We start from the raw sequence: 15,172 nt of genomic DNA on the forward strand, positions 1-15,172 counted from the left end.
CACCACTTAGTTACTAATACAGAGGGGGAAAGACTCAGCAAGCCAATAGTTTCCCTCTAGTTGCTAACACAGAGGGGGAGAATCAGCTAGCCAATAGTTTTCCCCTTGTTGCTAATACAGAGAGGAGGGGAAAGAATCAGCTAGCCAATAATTTTCCCCTTGTTGCTAATACAGAGAGGAGGGGAAAAGAATCAGCTAGCCAATAGTTTCCCCTTGTTACTATTACAGAGGGGGTTAAGAATGAACTAGCCAATAGTTTCCCCCTTGTTACTATTACAGAGGGGGGAAAGAATGAGCTAGTCAATAGTTTCCCCCTTGTTACTAATACAGAGAGGGGGAAAATAATCAGATAGCCTATAGTAACCCCCCCCCTTAGTTACTATTACAGAGGGGGTAAGAATCAGCTAGCCAATAGTTTCGCCCTTGTTAATAATACAGAGAGGGAGGACTAATCAGATAGCCAATAGTTTCCCCCTAGTTACTATTACAGAAGCGGGAAAGAATCAGCTAGCCAATGGTTTCCCCCTAGTTACTATTTCAGAGGGGGGTAAGAATCAGCTAGCCAATAGTTACCCCCTTGTTACAAATACAGAGAGGGGGAATAATCAGATAGCCAATAGTTCCCCCTCCCCTTTAGTTACTATTACAGAACCGGGAAAGAATCAGCTAGCCAATAGTTTCCCCCTTTTTCAATATAGAGAGGGAGAACGAATTTGCTAATTAATATAATTCCCCCTGTAAAGTAATACGGAGGGGGAAAGAATCAGCTAGCCCATAATAGTTCTTCTCCGTGTAAACTAATCCAGTAGGGGGATTAGCTAACTAGCCAATAGTTTCTCCCTTGTTACTAATGGAGACGGGTGAAAGAATCAGCTATCCAATTATTTCCTCCTAGTTACTAATACATAGAGGAAAAGATCAGTTAGCCTATAGTTTCCCCTAGTTACTTACACAGAGAGAGGGAAAGAATCAGTTAGTAAATAGTTTTCCCCTAGTTGCTAACACAGAGATAGGGAAAGAATCGGCTAGTCAATAACTTCCCCCCAAATACCTTATAAAGAGGGGGAAAAGAATCAGCGAGACAAAAGCATTAACTAGAGGTGGGTAAGAATAATCTAGTTGATTCATTCCCCCGGGGAAAAAAATCAGCTAGCCTCTTTCTTCCCCGGGGAAAGAATCAGCTAGCCTATGTCGGGTAAAGAAATGACTTCTACACCGGAATTATCATGAGGAGCCGAATTGACCTATACCGTATGTATACTGTACTAATCAAATCATTCTAATAGAAGACTTAGAAAAAGGAGGGAGGAATGTAGCGGAACTGGACTGGGTCGATCGTCGGCGACCAGATACCTCAATTGTTAGAGCGTCTTTCTAGAGTTCGGAGGGTCCCGGGTTCGAACACCGGTCTGGTCATGCCTTTTTCCTCTCCTGTTACATTGGTATACATAATTAATTCGGCTAACGTTCTCTTTAACATAAAATACCGTAATATACCGTAACACATATAGTCATTACGATCATTTAATTATGGTCCATACTACATTGCATAGGGACACACGACTTTTTTATTCCATGAAATTATATAATGTACCAGCGGCTTTCAATTATAAACTTACAAGAATTGAACCTCTGTGTGCGATGCGATATCATCTAAAATAGCAATGTTTACTCTAAAACTATTATCAGGTGGTTCCACTATTTTATTCAATAGATTAAAATGTATACAGTATAATTTTGTTATGAGTTCTTCTCTAGGTAGCAACTATTTCATATTATATATGATACACAATGGATGAACAGGATAAGAGAAAAAGAATCATTTACCCCCTTAAGGTGAGATTGGGAATCGCAACCATTTGGGAAAGATTCTCGTGTTTGGCAACTTAGGAATTTCCCCCCTCGGTTTGAGATGCCCTATCTCATCCCCAGGGGGTGAGCAATTCTATTAGTCCCTATCACCTTGTTCTTGTTATATCGCTTAAACTGGTGTTCTTGTATTGTATTGCTGATGGCAACAACTTACCTGGTGCTTTAGTAAAGGTGTCAGTTGAAGTTTGTAGCGCAGGCGATGTGGTTTCTTCAAGAACTGTTTATGTAAAACAAGTAAGCAAATGCTGAAATTCTACTATGAACATATCAGAACCAGAACTGAGGAAACAAACTTACACCCGAACTACATTTGGCGAATTTTAAAACGACTTTTGATTTTTTTTCAAAGGAAGGAATGATGAAACTCTCTGTGTGACACAATCCGAGAAACATGTTAACTTATAACAACTTGGACATTTTTTAATTTTGTTATCCAAATCATGTCCAGAAGTACAAGGCGAATTAGTTTACCAATACAAATTATCTCTAAGTCAACAGTTAAACATGGAAGATTATGTCCATATTGAAGTGATGTGTAATATTATTAAGAGTATGCATCATCTATGTCAACCTACCTTTCAACTGCATCATCTTCTTAACTGAAACAAATAACGATCACATGAAAAATTGGGATGTTTGCAGTTTTATTGTAAAGCGTAAAACGCCAAATGTAAAACCAAAACTATTTTAAAGGTACAGAGAAGATCGTTATTGTGAAATTCTACAGGCAAACATTAATTATGTGCAAAAACATTCTGGGCTTTCTTATCAGAGTTTTATTGAAGTAAATGTATGATCAGACCATTTTTGTCACAATATCATTGATAGGTTCAGACTGATAAGCTGGAAGTTTTCAACTTTGGACACACAGGGTGATATCTGCAGCATTACTGATTAAACTTTTTATGGATATCATCATTGATATCAAATTCAAAGACATGAGTGCCCGAATGCAGTGATAAAGATAATGCTAAGCTTGATCCTATACTAAAGCTAAGCTTTTCGCTAAACTTTCAACAAGCTACGCTGGGTATGAGTATTTGTTAGATTAACAAAAATGTACAAAATGGTTTTCAAACAACATTATCAATCATTTTTGTTAATCTAATCTAAAAATGTCTGTACATGTGTAAGCTGAGATCAAGGGTTTTCCTACATATTGTCAAGACAATTTATGAACTATGCTTGTATTCAAGGATAAGAAATGATATTGATAATGATATTACCCCATTATTGTTTTCTACTTCATTTGGTAAACATTAATTAGAGTCGTAGTTTGAATTTGTAAGCCTCACCGTCCATACAATAAAAGTAGCACTGCACTGGTCTGCCTCCCGGACTCAATGACATGCTGCAAACGTCGGTGTTACATTTCATACACGTCTTGAAATGGCAGTATTCTGTCCAAATGTCACAAGTGCTTTTCCCACAAGGTATCGGTATGCTATCTGGAGCGCTCCATTCTCCTTGAACTAGTCCGCACGCTAGGGCTAATAGAAAAAGCATAATTTCTGCCATTGTTTTTGCCTAAAATGAAAAGAATAAATCATTTGATATTAATTTGCATATCATTTGTTGCTAGTAATGAATAAACAAAATAAATAAACAAAACCATGAAATGTAGCAAAAATCAAAATAAGTAAATAACAAAAAAAAAATATTATAAAATAATAAAACAATGAAAGCGAAACAATACTATTAATAAATGTAATTCCATCATAATTAAGTATAGGTGACAATGGCTACTCTTTAAGACAAATATGTTCATTCATTCTTAATTAGCCAAAAGCCCTTAGGCGTATAGGTACATACATCTTTTCAATTTCAATAAAGGACAAATGGATTGGGCAGCAGGAAAAGCCTATTTAAACCCTCTCCAAACACAGTAACAAACAGTGGTACAAGGATAGACATAGACATTAAAACACATACACACACATATAAACAAGTTGGTATTATCAAATTAATAATAATTAAATTAGGGTGAAACAACTACTAATACCCATTTTTATTATAATTGAATCTTATGGTTTAAATTCTAACCTTTTATTTTGATACCGAAAAGACATATACAATATATTATGAAGAGAAAAGAAAAATAATTTGTTGATGGAGCTGCATGTATAAACATTTGATGGGATTAAATTACCGCACCCAACAGATACAGGCCAAAAAGTCCATTGTATCACACAAGGTCATCCACTGATGAGTTTGGAAATTGAATCCCACCAAATAGTTTAATGTATGCATATTAAACACAATTTGGATATATAATCAACATGTTTTAAAGCTTTAAATTCTTATTTATGTAGTTGTTTCCCTATATTTTTTTAAAATAGTATAACTGGTCTTCTGAACCCCAGTCCCCCGTCCCCTCACTATTAATTACTATTTAAAAATAAACAAAAAGAAGACAAATAGGAAATATTAATATTAATATTCATGTACCATTTTTGGAAATCAGAAGAATTACTATGAGAAAAAATAGATAAAATGTAAAATTTCATTCAAAATTTTAGTTAATTTTCCTGAATCTTCTAGAACTTGAAATGTTTTGTTTGGATATAGATAGGAGAATATGTTTGTTTTCATTTTCATCACATCACATCTCTCACATCCATTAAGCATGACATCTAATGATAAATGGTTGTGAGATTCATGGAATATATTCTGAAAAAGTACAATACGATCTTCAGTGTATTTTTTACAATCATGGAAGTAATGAGATGCTGTTTTAAATCTTGAACCACAAGAACTTGCAGAGGATAATCTTTCTGACGGAGGTATTTAGGTTACTGGCCTCATTTCGCAACTGATAAAGAATAATATTAGTTTCCCGATTTCCTAAAAACTTAAAGACATCAGTTGTTCTTGTGTTTGAATTTGGAATAGGTGTTATTAACTTTTTGAACTGATAGGCGGAACGAATATTTTGAAGGTCTGAAGCGATATTATTTATTTCATTAAACATGGATGGAAAAAAGCTATTAGAATAGTGAATAGTTCGACAAAGAGGAGGATAAAATATTGTAACTGATCTAAGGGGATGCCTAGCTAGTGTGGGATCATGAAAATGTGACTCAGTGATTTCTTTCAGATTGTACATCAGCACCATTTTATGTTGTTTTCTCCTACTTTCAAGAGGTGCCCAGTCTAATTCTTTGTACAAGATATTGTGGGGGGTGGGGGGTGCCTCTATGCAGTCCTGTAATTATTCTTGCAGCCTCTAGATGGACTGACTCTAAACAAGTTTTTAGATTTTGTGAACAACATCTGCATATTCTAGTATGAGTCTAATATATGATGTATACATTGTGTTTAATGACTGTCTGTCTAGTTTATGTTTCATCATCCTTAAAACATGTTTTGTTGTTGTATGCTTTTTGGTAAATATCATAAATGTGGTAATTCCACTTAGCGTTACCACTGAATGTCAAGCCAAGATGTTTATGTGTTCGGCTGACAGTAACAGGTTCATCATAAAAATAAACATTTGGGTGATGAGTATTCAGTTTTTCAGAGAATATAACAGATTCTGTTTTATTTGGATTAAATTTAATATCCCATTTATTAGGCCAGAGTTTTATATTACTGAGATCATCTGTTAGGTTTTGTGCTAATTCGATTGGATTATCGTCTGTTACAGCATACAGTGAAGTGTCATCAGCAAACAGTTGAATTACATGAGAAACACAATCAACAATATCATTAATATAAAGTAAAAACAAAAGTGGACCGAGAACCGAGCCCTGTGGTAACCCTCCATTTCTTTGTCCGATTTTAAATCTAATTTCATTTGTCATCCACTTTTTATCTCTAGGCCTTACTGTAACATTTATACTAGGAATACATTAGGATATTTGTTGATTAATAGCATTACAAAGAGTATTATTAAATTCATTACTATCTTGAAATTGTTAGATTGCAACCCAATCAATCATATTTAAGTTCCTATTAATTTTTTCATAATCTGCTTCCTGATAGAGTAATATTTTTTTCTGATAAGATTCTTGTTTAAAGACATGAAATGAGATACTGAATTGAATAAGAGAGTGGTCACTACAAATGGGTGGAGACAGATACATTAAGTTTAAACGATTTAAGAAAACAATATCTAATGAGGTTGAAGATGTTTGAGTTATGCGTTCGGGTTCATCAACATAGTTTACAAGATTAATTTGGTCATTAGTCTACCAAGATGACTATAAGGTTGTAAGTAAATCATGTTTACATTAATATCACCTGTTATGACTATATTTAGATTAGTATGTATAGCTCTCTCAAATACAAAGTCTAGTGTTTCCCAATAAGTTACAGGCTTTTCTGGTCTATCAATACAAATCGTAAGAATTTACGAGACTCAATACATACTTCAACCCAAATTAATTCTACATCATTATGTTCTAAGTCTGTTCGTCTTTTTGTAAAAATAGTGTTCTTGTGATAAATTAGTACTCCACCACCCAGGCCTGATCTTCGGTCCAGTCTGTCATGTGAGTAGGAATCTATGGTGATAGTTTCTGTTAGACGTATTATATCATTATTATCTAATTCAACTTCTATAATATCAAGTTTATTTCTTAATGATCTAACATTAAGGTGAGCAATATCAAGACTGCATAGAGGCACCGGATTAAGTTCAATGTCATGTGAAAATATACATTTTTGAGGCTAAAAACATACTGGGAATTCGAAATGGCATTAATTAATACAAATGAATGAAGGAGAAAAAACCACCTCCGATTTCCAATGTGTCCCATTATTAGATTTAAATTCTTTGTATCTATATCCGTTATCAAATATTATGATTTGTAACAGGTGGGGGATGAGACACGTGGTACATACATATATTAAGAAGTACTTTTCGTTACAAAGTTCAATCAAGACAGGAAGAGAGTTCAAACAGACCAGCGTTACCGTATTACATACACACAGACAATTTGAAATTAACAGAAAAAACATAAGTACATACATAGAAGGACATCATAATTACAACAGGTTACTAAGGACGACAAGATCAGCTGTCACAGCATGATTTCGGGAACATCGAATAAGGCCTATCCATATCGTGCACATGTATTAGCCAAAAGCCCTTCGATTTATAGGTACATACATATATACATATACCATTCTCTAAACATAATTAGAATAGAGAAAAAAAAAGTACAATAAACCTATTGTGTGAATATGCCGAATGTAATAATTATACTGATAGCGGTTAGTTGTACTACCTCCTTACCTGTGTCTGTGAAGATATTAACTACGCAAAAGCCTATTGTGAAATAATTCCACATAAATTGTAAATCCGGTTTACCCACGATGTATATTATAAGATTTGAAAATTTCTAAACCACTATAGTAATGATGTAACGATCTGTTTCATGAAATAGAATGAGATGTTTCACTATTTATCCAACAAAAACGCGATTAGCTGGCTCTTGTAATACTACATAGTTTAAAGTTGTCTTAGTGAGTGGTCAGATGACAGCACTGATTAAAATTTCTTAAAATATGATGTTTCGTAAAAGATCAAGTAACTTGCTTTATTAAGAATCGAACTCGGTAAGAGTGGCGGTTTATCATGGCGGATAATAAAGAATATGTCAGCCATTGTTTGGTTTATTTTGTTAATCTATTATAGACTACAAAAATAAATGTATACTAATGAGATGATGTATGTAAAATATAACATATGAAATAAAGTGGAAATTCATACGTTTCTTGATAGATCAGTGCGGGTAAAAAGTAGCTTGGCTGAAAACTCCTCAAGGCTTGTAATTTATATAAATAATGTAATTTGTCCCTATTTTCCTGAATTTTAAATATCAACAATATCAAGTTATTAAGAAATGGACATACAGTTGCAACCCCCTTTTTTGTTGTATTGCAAAATAACAGCTTTGTTGATCTTTTAAAAATTCAGGTACGACTCACTTCCAAGTTATGTATGCTACATAAATTTGCCGAAATAGAGAATCTGTTTATTCACATAATTCTGTTAAATATTGGTCGCATTCGGGTCGAAGCAGAGCTTAACTGACACTTTTTCAGCTGTTTTAAGTACCTGCACTAGACAACGTCAAACTTGTTGTGCCGCATCAGTATCAGTCGTTCACAGTCAGTCAATGCCCATCAGAGACGTACGCAAATAGTGATGAGGTCATACTAATTATGACGTCATGAACATGCATAGGTTAAACAGATATAGGCATCCGACTCGACGGTGACGCACTAGTCAGTGGGTTAGTCAGCATGGATGATTATTTTAGCTCGACTGCATACAAAATGTAGCTTTACGGTACTAAACGAAATCTCGTGATTTGCATAATATTGGACTAATCGGCGACAACGGCTAAAAGCAATAAACCATCAGAGTATACTTTCTTTTGTAGCTCTCGTTTCTGCTCTGGTAACATATGTGTAAATAAGATACTTTCCTTGCCAGAGTAAAAGCATTAAATTCGCCCGAAAATCATGATGCGCTTATGAATGGTGGAATGAGTGGTAAAATGATTCTTGCATACAAGTTTCATATTGTGAACTAAGAATGATGAAATACAGACAAACGAGTACCTGGAAGAAATACTTTCTAAGAAAAAAAGTTCATTCCTGTTTGGAGGTAATTTGACGTCATAACAATTGATGACGTCACTACTACATCTGGAGTACAGGGATGAATTGGCAATATTGATAATAGTAGGCTAGATCTTTCCAGATAATCTTCGCTCATAAAACCCCCCACCTTATGATGATCTAGCGGCTAATATCATATTTAAATTAAAAGCAGAATACTCACCAAAATGTTCGTCTGTAGGTAGCATCTAATGAGTAAATCATATAACATCCGAGTTTTGGATGACTGAAGCAGATGACAACAATGGCAGATACGCTTGACGATCTATACAGTTGTGGTTCGGTATTAGAAAAAAATACCCTTATGGTAAGGAAACGTAATTTGTTGTTAAGAAAAGATAAGACATTTTAAAAAAACATTCCTGATGATTGAAATGCTCCTATTTGTATTATACATTACTTGTATATTTCTCTGCAACATGTCAAGCTAACTTATAATTTCTCATTCAAGAAAGCCGTCATTAGGAAAAAGGCAAATTAAATTCATCCGAATGGGTATATAATGATGAAGCGATATATATGTAATGTAGTTATGAAGCATAAAGTGATGATGTTTGATGTTACGATCATATTGTGGAAGTGGTGACTCTTTAAGAAAAAAGGTTTTCTGACCGTTCTTTTCCTTTCAAGGTAAAGATAAAATCAAGTTTCTCATCTGAAATGGTTACGACAAACCTGGTAATTTTAGGACAGATACATATGAACAGAAATATTCTTTTAATGACTAGTTAAGTATAAAAATAGACATACTTTACGGCTACGCTATCAGTGTTTATCTAGATATTTAGTTGTGTAAGTTTCTTATTTAGCGAAATATCAAGAACATTCAGCTTGTGATGAATACCATTTTACGTGGCATCACTGTTCAAACTATGTGATAAATTATTGAAATGTGCACTGGATTTGCTCAAATGATTAATTCCTTGCCTGTCAGAAAAGAGTGGACGTTAGTGGAAAGATATTTGTTAGTTCTGAGTCTCAGATATTGGACACAGGCATTTATTATATGTAAATTACAACAAAATGAAAAAGATGTGTTCAAAGCCTTATTTAAAGAGGCTGGTCGGGGAAAAAATACAAAATAAATGGTCTAAATGCGTTCTCTGGCCTTCCAAAAGTTGTACCACGGCAATATGATGGTCGAGTTCTGCTTGCAATGTCCAGTTTTGACCACTGAAATCTCGGGGAAGCCCCGCGTAAATTTAGCGCAGATCTATTTATATATGTCACGTGGTTGTTTCGAAAGTGAGGCAGTGAAGATAACATGTGCCATGTCGGACTCAACTAGCGGACAAGACAGCAATACTATACGTAAATAATTGTTTTCAAAGGTCATGTATGATGCAAGTGTAGTATTCCTACCTATATGTTGTTGTTATATATAACGGTATTGATACCTCGNTTTCAGCAAAATTTGAATCGGTATATTTCATAAGAAGGTATTTTAAACATGTGTATGACATTTTAGCAAATATGATATTTTTTCCCCGACCAGCCCGTTTAAGTCCAAAAATATCATATTTGGTATAATTCAAATTTTGTTTCATTAGAAGTTGGTTTGATGAAAGAGTATAGCATTGCTTATTAGGGAAAAAACCCTAACAAAAAGCAAGAAAGTTTCGAAGTGTCAGAAAAACCATAACTCGAAATCGATAAAACTGGAGCAATTATGAACAAGGTAAACATCGAGTAATTATGAACAAGATAAACATCGATAATACCCGCCATGTAAATCTTAATCGATATTCAGTAATATCACGTCCTCATATCGAGAACTAGGATGGTGGTAACACAACCGTAAGGCACTTTAATGAGCATAATAAAAAAGATTGACCGTCATATCACAAAATCATATAACATATTTCCCCTGAAATCATGATGGCGACAATAACACTTGCCAAGTTTTCCTGTCAGCTGTTTAGCTCCTGGCGAAAGCTATCACGGAAGTCATGATATTCGAAGCAAGCTCTTGAGTACTGAATCAACAGGGATATGTAAACATGTAGGGGGAGCAGGAATGATTTTATAAAGATAGGGAAAGTTCACGATCGGATCTTTGAAATTGTCCCGCTTATCATACAGCTTAGTAGTAAATGGATATCATCATTTCTGTTGGTCATGTTGTAGTGGTAAGTAAAGATCGAGGAAAGCGGCTGAAGTAGAGGAGTATGTGCTTTCCTTGATTTGATATATTGTTTTCAATTTTGATGAGTTACACACTTAAATTTGATATTAAAACTAATGACCTTCTTTAATACCAAAGCGTCTGTCAATCAGTCAAAACAAGTTTCAGAAATCTGAAAATTAAATTTACAGCAGAAGATACGGAAGGTGAACTCTTATCACATATTTATCGATAGTATTACAAATCATGGTTTGTAAGAAATTTTTACGAAACGTTGAATAAACATAGTAAAAGAAGAAAAATATGGGAAATTGGAAATCTACAGGTGACCGACCATATTGTATGTTGCATTGTCCGACGTCAATTCTCTGTCATCCACCATATATTTTTTCTTTCTTTTTAAGCAACTTTTAAAGACGCAGGTTCAGGATAATTGACAGATTGTTTCCTGGCACAGACTGCCTCTCATAAGTTACCCTGACCTACTTCCACTGTTACAAAGATTAAATGATAGGAACTTAAATAACTGTATAAAAAATGTCATTGTTAAATACGGTCGGCACGAATATGTGTACTTTTTTCCCTACCAAAGCTGTAAAATCCTTTTACAAATAAAAGAATATCACCAGTTAAGTGGTCCAGGCCCGTATGTCTTTGGTATGATTAGCTTAAGTAGAGACCGACTGACCACACTTTTTCATAAATTTAAAAAAAAAAATGAAAAATTAACATATTTTTTTCTCTCCATATTTTGTCTTAAGCTTATGATTCTGAAGTTATGAAGATGCAGTTTTAGTGATTAATTTCTATATTTAGCAAAAATATTTCAGATGAATATTTCCATATAATTGTATTTCAGCTAATTACACTTCATACACAAAATACATGCATACAAGCAGGCTCATTCCGTTGAAATAGGTATAATTAATTAGAACTATTCTTGCATAGAAAAAATCAAACATAAAAGGTAAATCGATCGCATGAGGGAATTATGATGTGTATTCCGTTGTAAAATCGTTACGCGCCTCAGACTGTCCAATATTTTACACAATAGACAGTTTTCGGCTTATATCTTACTTAAAACATGTCCCCTATTGTATCAATTATGATCAGTGTTTTGGTGCATTGTGATAATATTGGACAGTTTCACTATGAATCAATTACCGGGAAAGCTATTCATAACATATTGGACAGTTTTTCAACTAGACTGTATACTGAGGTCAGTCATGTATATCAATCTCACTTTGCATGCTTTGTATGCAACTGCATATACCAGGTATGAAATACTCCCAGGTATAGTACTTATCTCATTCCAATCATGAGTGCCGATAGTGAAGGAGTATTTTTAACACAGTCAACATTTACAACAGAAAATACTGTTGTAGATACAGATGAGATATTAAGTGATGTCCTGGATTTACAGAAGGAAAATATTACACCTCGGCCGAATTTCAACGTTTTAAGTGAGATGTTCTCAGACATCTCGGAAGATGAAATGACAGAAATAACTCAAGTTGTTGAAGAAGTTGAAACACGGCGACGACTTGCAGGATGGTGATTTGAAAAAAAATGTTGCTGGAGAATCATGTGTAAACACAGAAAACAAAACGAAATGGGCTTTAAAAGTTTTTGATTCATGGATTGAACAGCGACTGATACAATCCAAAAACAATGAAAGCTGCAAAACTTTCCTAACAATTTACTGGATTTACCTGTCTCCGATATTAATGAGGCTCTGACTTATTTTGTAGCTGAAGTTCGAAATAAGAATGGTGAGGTGTACAGACCAAACACACTGTATGAATTAATTATATCTATACAACATTATTTTCGGCAAAATGGACGTTTTGTGAATATTTTGGATGATACAGAGTTTGCAGGACTGAGAGGGGTACTAGACGCCAGGATGAAAAACCTCGCAAAACAAGGTTTCGTAATAAACAAAAAGCAGGCAGAAATTATAACGGAAGAACAAGAGCAGTTGATGTGGGAGAAAGGTGTCATGGGGACAGACACACCAGAAAAACTTTTAAACACATTAGTGTATCAACTGGGTTTGAATTTTGCATTGAGAGCAGGCCAAGAACATAGGAATCTTAGATGTGGACCTTATAGTCAAATTACAGTGAAACAGGATTCTGATGGCAAAACATATTTGGAATACAGAGAAGATGTATCAAAAACTAATGCCGGAGGACTTCTCCATCGTAAGGTGACACCAAAAGTTACAAGGGCCTATGAAAACACAGTACTTCCAGACCAATGTCCTGTGAAGATATACCAGAAATTCATGAGCCTAAGGTAAATACAGAAGTTATATAATATAATCATACCGTATTAAGATGTATTGTTATTGCGCAACGCTTATCATAAAATCCAGTGGCTAAATATAACAGCACATTTATTGAAATTAAAATTTGAAAAAAATATATATACATATGTGTCCAGAATTTCGAAACATTTTTTTTTTTACCTAATTATGTTGGAAAATAGAACTTTACCTTTTTAAAACAAAATTTCAATTTTCCTTTTCATTCTAACTGTTAAAGTTTACAATTTAAAAATCTTCCAGACCAAAAACTGGAAAATGCAGTGCATTGTACCTAAGGCCAAAGAAGACCCCCAGCCCGGACTGTTGGTACTGTGATTCTCCACTGGGTGTACATATCTTGCAGCAGACAGTGGGGAAGTTGTGTGAGGAGGCTGGATTTAAAGGATATTTCACTAACCATTCCCTACGAGCGACTGCTGCGAAACGCCTCTATAAGGCAGGATTCGACGAACAATAAGTGGCAGAAAAAACTGGACATCGGTCAGCGGCCATTCGTTCATATAAGCGTACATGTGATGCGCAGCTGGCAAATGTTAGCAGTATTGTGCAAGGAATTGAAAATATGGCATCACCAGTGAAAAAATTAAAACTTGCTGACTCCAGTAATACTAATACTAATAATAGGGAGTTATCTGTTAGCGCGGGTGAGGTGTCATTTAGATTCTTAAAGGGAGTACATTGTATCTGTAACAGTGGATTTACCTGTATATATCCAGTGGATTGATCACCATTGTGTCAATTTTGTATTGTTTCAATAATGCAATTAAAATTTGATGGATATATTGTCATGCTCCAGTTTCTATGTTCTACTTAAACTGGTCCAAAAACATGTCCGTTATTTTTAACAAACTGTACAATATTAAAATATTGGACAGTTTTATGATCTTATTGGACAGTTTTTGTAACATATTGGACAGTTATGCATATAACAGTACTCATATTCTATATAATGGACAATTATAACAATGGATGGCATCACAAGAATGTTTTAAGCTGCCATATGGCTGCAATATATGATAATGTACGTATGTTAAGTATAAAAACGCCATGGTTATAACCAGAGATAATGCTATATGTATACTAATGCATCAATCAAAGAAAGCACACAATTACCCTGCGTGTAAATAAAGTTTGATTATATTTTTTTACAGATATGGAGTTCATGACTGATGAAGCTTTGTCTACGGGGCAATGTCAGGCAAGGTATGTTATATGAATATAGTGTCGTGTATCAAAGTTCTTTTCAATCACGTGATTATAAAAGAAGATATTTATATACAGTACGTAAAGTCTTCCTACTTTGTGTTTAAGACGAGTTCAGACAAGATTTTATATGAAGACGTACTGCGTAGAAAGCGGAATCCGAGTTAAATTAGAGGTTTTACATGTGTATTTTTTATTACAGGTTTTGTGTCAAAAGGAGGGAGGATGGAAGTCCGTCGCGTAAGTTTGTTGCATGATTTCTCTCTTCTTTTGAAAATTATTTTTAACATATGTTATCGAGATCAGCTAATGGCGACAACCAGGTAAAAAGTTCAGTATTATGGGAAACCAGTGGGTTTGAATGTTATATGTTTTACAAGTAATTTGTAATAGAAAAGCATGTTTTAAGAACCAAAATAAAACGATATACAGTTACGTAGTATATGCTAGTTTATTACATTCTCTTGATCAGAATAAACAAGACTGTTTGCTGTAACTGTTTTGTTTAAATCCGAAAGTAAACATTTGGCTGTATGATGAAGCATAACATTTTATGAATACGCTAGATGATTGCCATTCTTTATTAATTGATTGAACCATATTATATTGCCGTCATAAGCAAGTAGAATTTTGCACAAGTTATACACTGTAACAACAATATTAAGGCCCCTTTCCAAAACAAATAAAAAAAACTGCAACATTTGACCAAATTCAAACTATATGCATGGTAACGTTGTCCTCGCAAAGTTAAGTAAAAGATCAATTACATGATGTACAATTTATTGGAAGTAGTTAAAAGTGAAAACCTGTAGCTAGATTTTATAAAGCTGTATATATTTCTGAATATAGTTATATTAGTTTCTCTAGGCAGATTTCTATCACCACACAAAAGTAACTCAAATCTTAACAGCTGTATCATTTAGATTAAGATATTTACATTTGTGTTGCAGCCCCCTAGATAACAGTACCAACTCAAAATGTTGTTATGGCTCAATAAAACAAGTGTG

General features: G+C 34.2%; 3 protein-coding genes across 4 annotated transcripts in view; 2 read left to right on the forward strand and 1 right to left on the reverse strand.

The window, feature by feature from the left end:
• LOC110443847 overlaps positions 1–15,172 on the forward strand; it is a 68,841-nt gene that overhangs the window by 49,530 nt on the left and 4,139 nt on the right. For both annotated transcript variants that reach the window (XM_021488274.1, XM_021488273.1), the window contains exons 2-3: positions 14,114–14,165; positions 14,368–14,405. In XM_021488274.1, the coding sequence (XP_021343949.1) occupies positions 14,132–14,165; positions 14,368–14,405 (72 nt within the window). In that variant the 5' untranslated portion in view covers positions 14,114–14,131. The remainder of the gene's footprint in view (positions 1–14,113; positions 14,166–14,367; positions 14,406–15,172) is intronic.
• LOC110443836 lies at positions 1,355–7,012 on the reverse strand. The gene is made up of 5 exons (XM_021488259.1): positions 6,845–7,012; positions 3,168–3,399; positions 2,448–2,471; positions 2,027–2,089; positions 1,355–1,431 (listed from the first exon to the last, which is right to left on the reverse strand). The coding sequence occupies exons 1-5, from the start codon at positions 6,857–6,859 to the stop codon at positions 1,355–1,357; spliced, it is 411 nt and encodes a 136-aa protein (XP_021343934.1). The 5' UTR covers positions 6,860–7,012.
• LOC110443848 (uncharacterized protein KIAA1958-like) lies at positions 11,965–14,085 on the forward strand. Its single transcript, XM_021488275.1, has 2 exons — positions 11,965–12,931; positions 13,203–14,085. The coding sequence occupies exons 1-2, from the start codon at positions 12,537–12,539 to the stop codon at positions 13,417–13,419; spliced, it is 612 nt and encodes a 203-aa protein (XP_021343950.1). The 5' UTR covers positions 11,965–12,536; the 3' UTR covers positions 13,420–14,085.

The sequence above is a fragment of the Mizuhopecten yessoensis genome, unplaced genomic scaffold, assembly GCF_002113885.1.
Source record: "Mizuhopecten yessoensis strain PY_sf001 unplaced genomic scaffold, ASM211388v2 scaffold716361, whole genome shotgun sequence".
Classification (NCBI taxonomy): domain Eukaryota; kingdom Metazoa; phylum Mollusca; class Bivalvia; order Pectinida; family Pectinidae; genus Mizuhopecten; species Mizuhopecten yessoensis.

Bases quoted from the DNA above. Each gene is read 5' to 3' on its own strand.
- LOC110443836 (XM_021488259.1), bottom strand. The intron at 2,090-2,447 runs GTAGGTTGACAT...TTACATAAACAG, and splicing joins GAAGATGATGCAGTTGAAAG to TTCTTGAAGAAACCACATCG. The intron at 1,432-2,026 runs GTAAGTTGTTGC...CCAATGTAACAG, and splicing joins CACCTTTACTAAAGCACCAG to GAGAGGAAAAAGGCATGACC.
- LOC110443848 (XM_021488275.1), top strand. From the start codon at position 12,537: ATGAAAAACCTCGCAAAACAAGGTTTCGTAATAAACAAAAAGCAGGCA. The intron at 12,932-13,202 runs GTAAATACAGAA...AAAATCTTCCAG, and splicing joins CAGAAATTCATGAGCCTAAG to ACCAAAAACTGGAAAATGCA.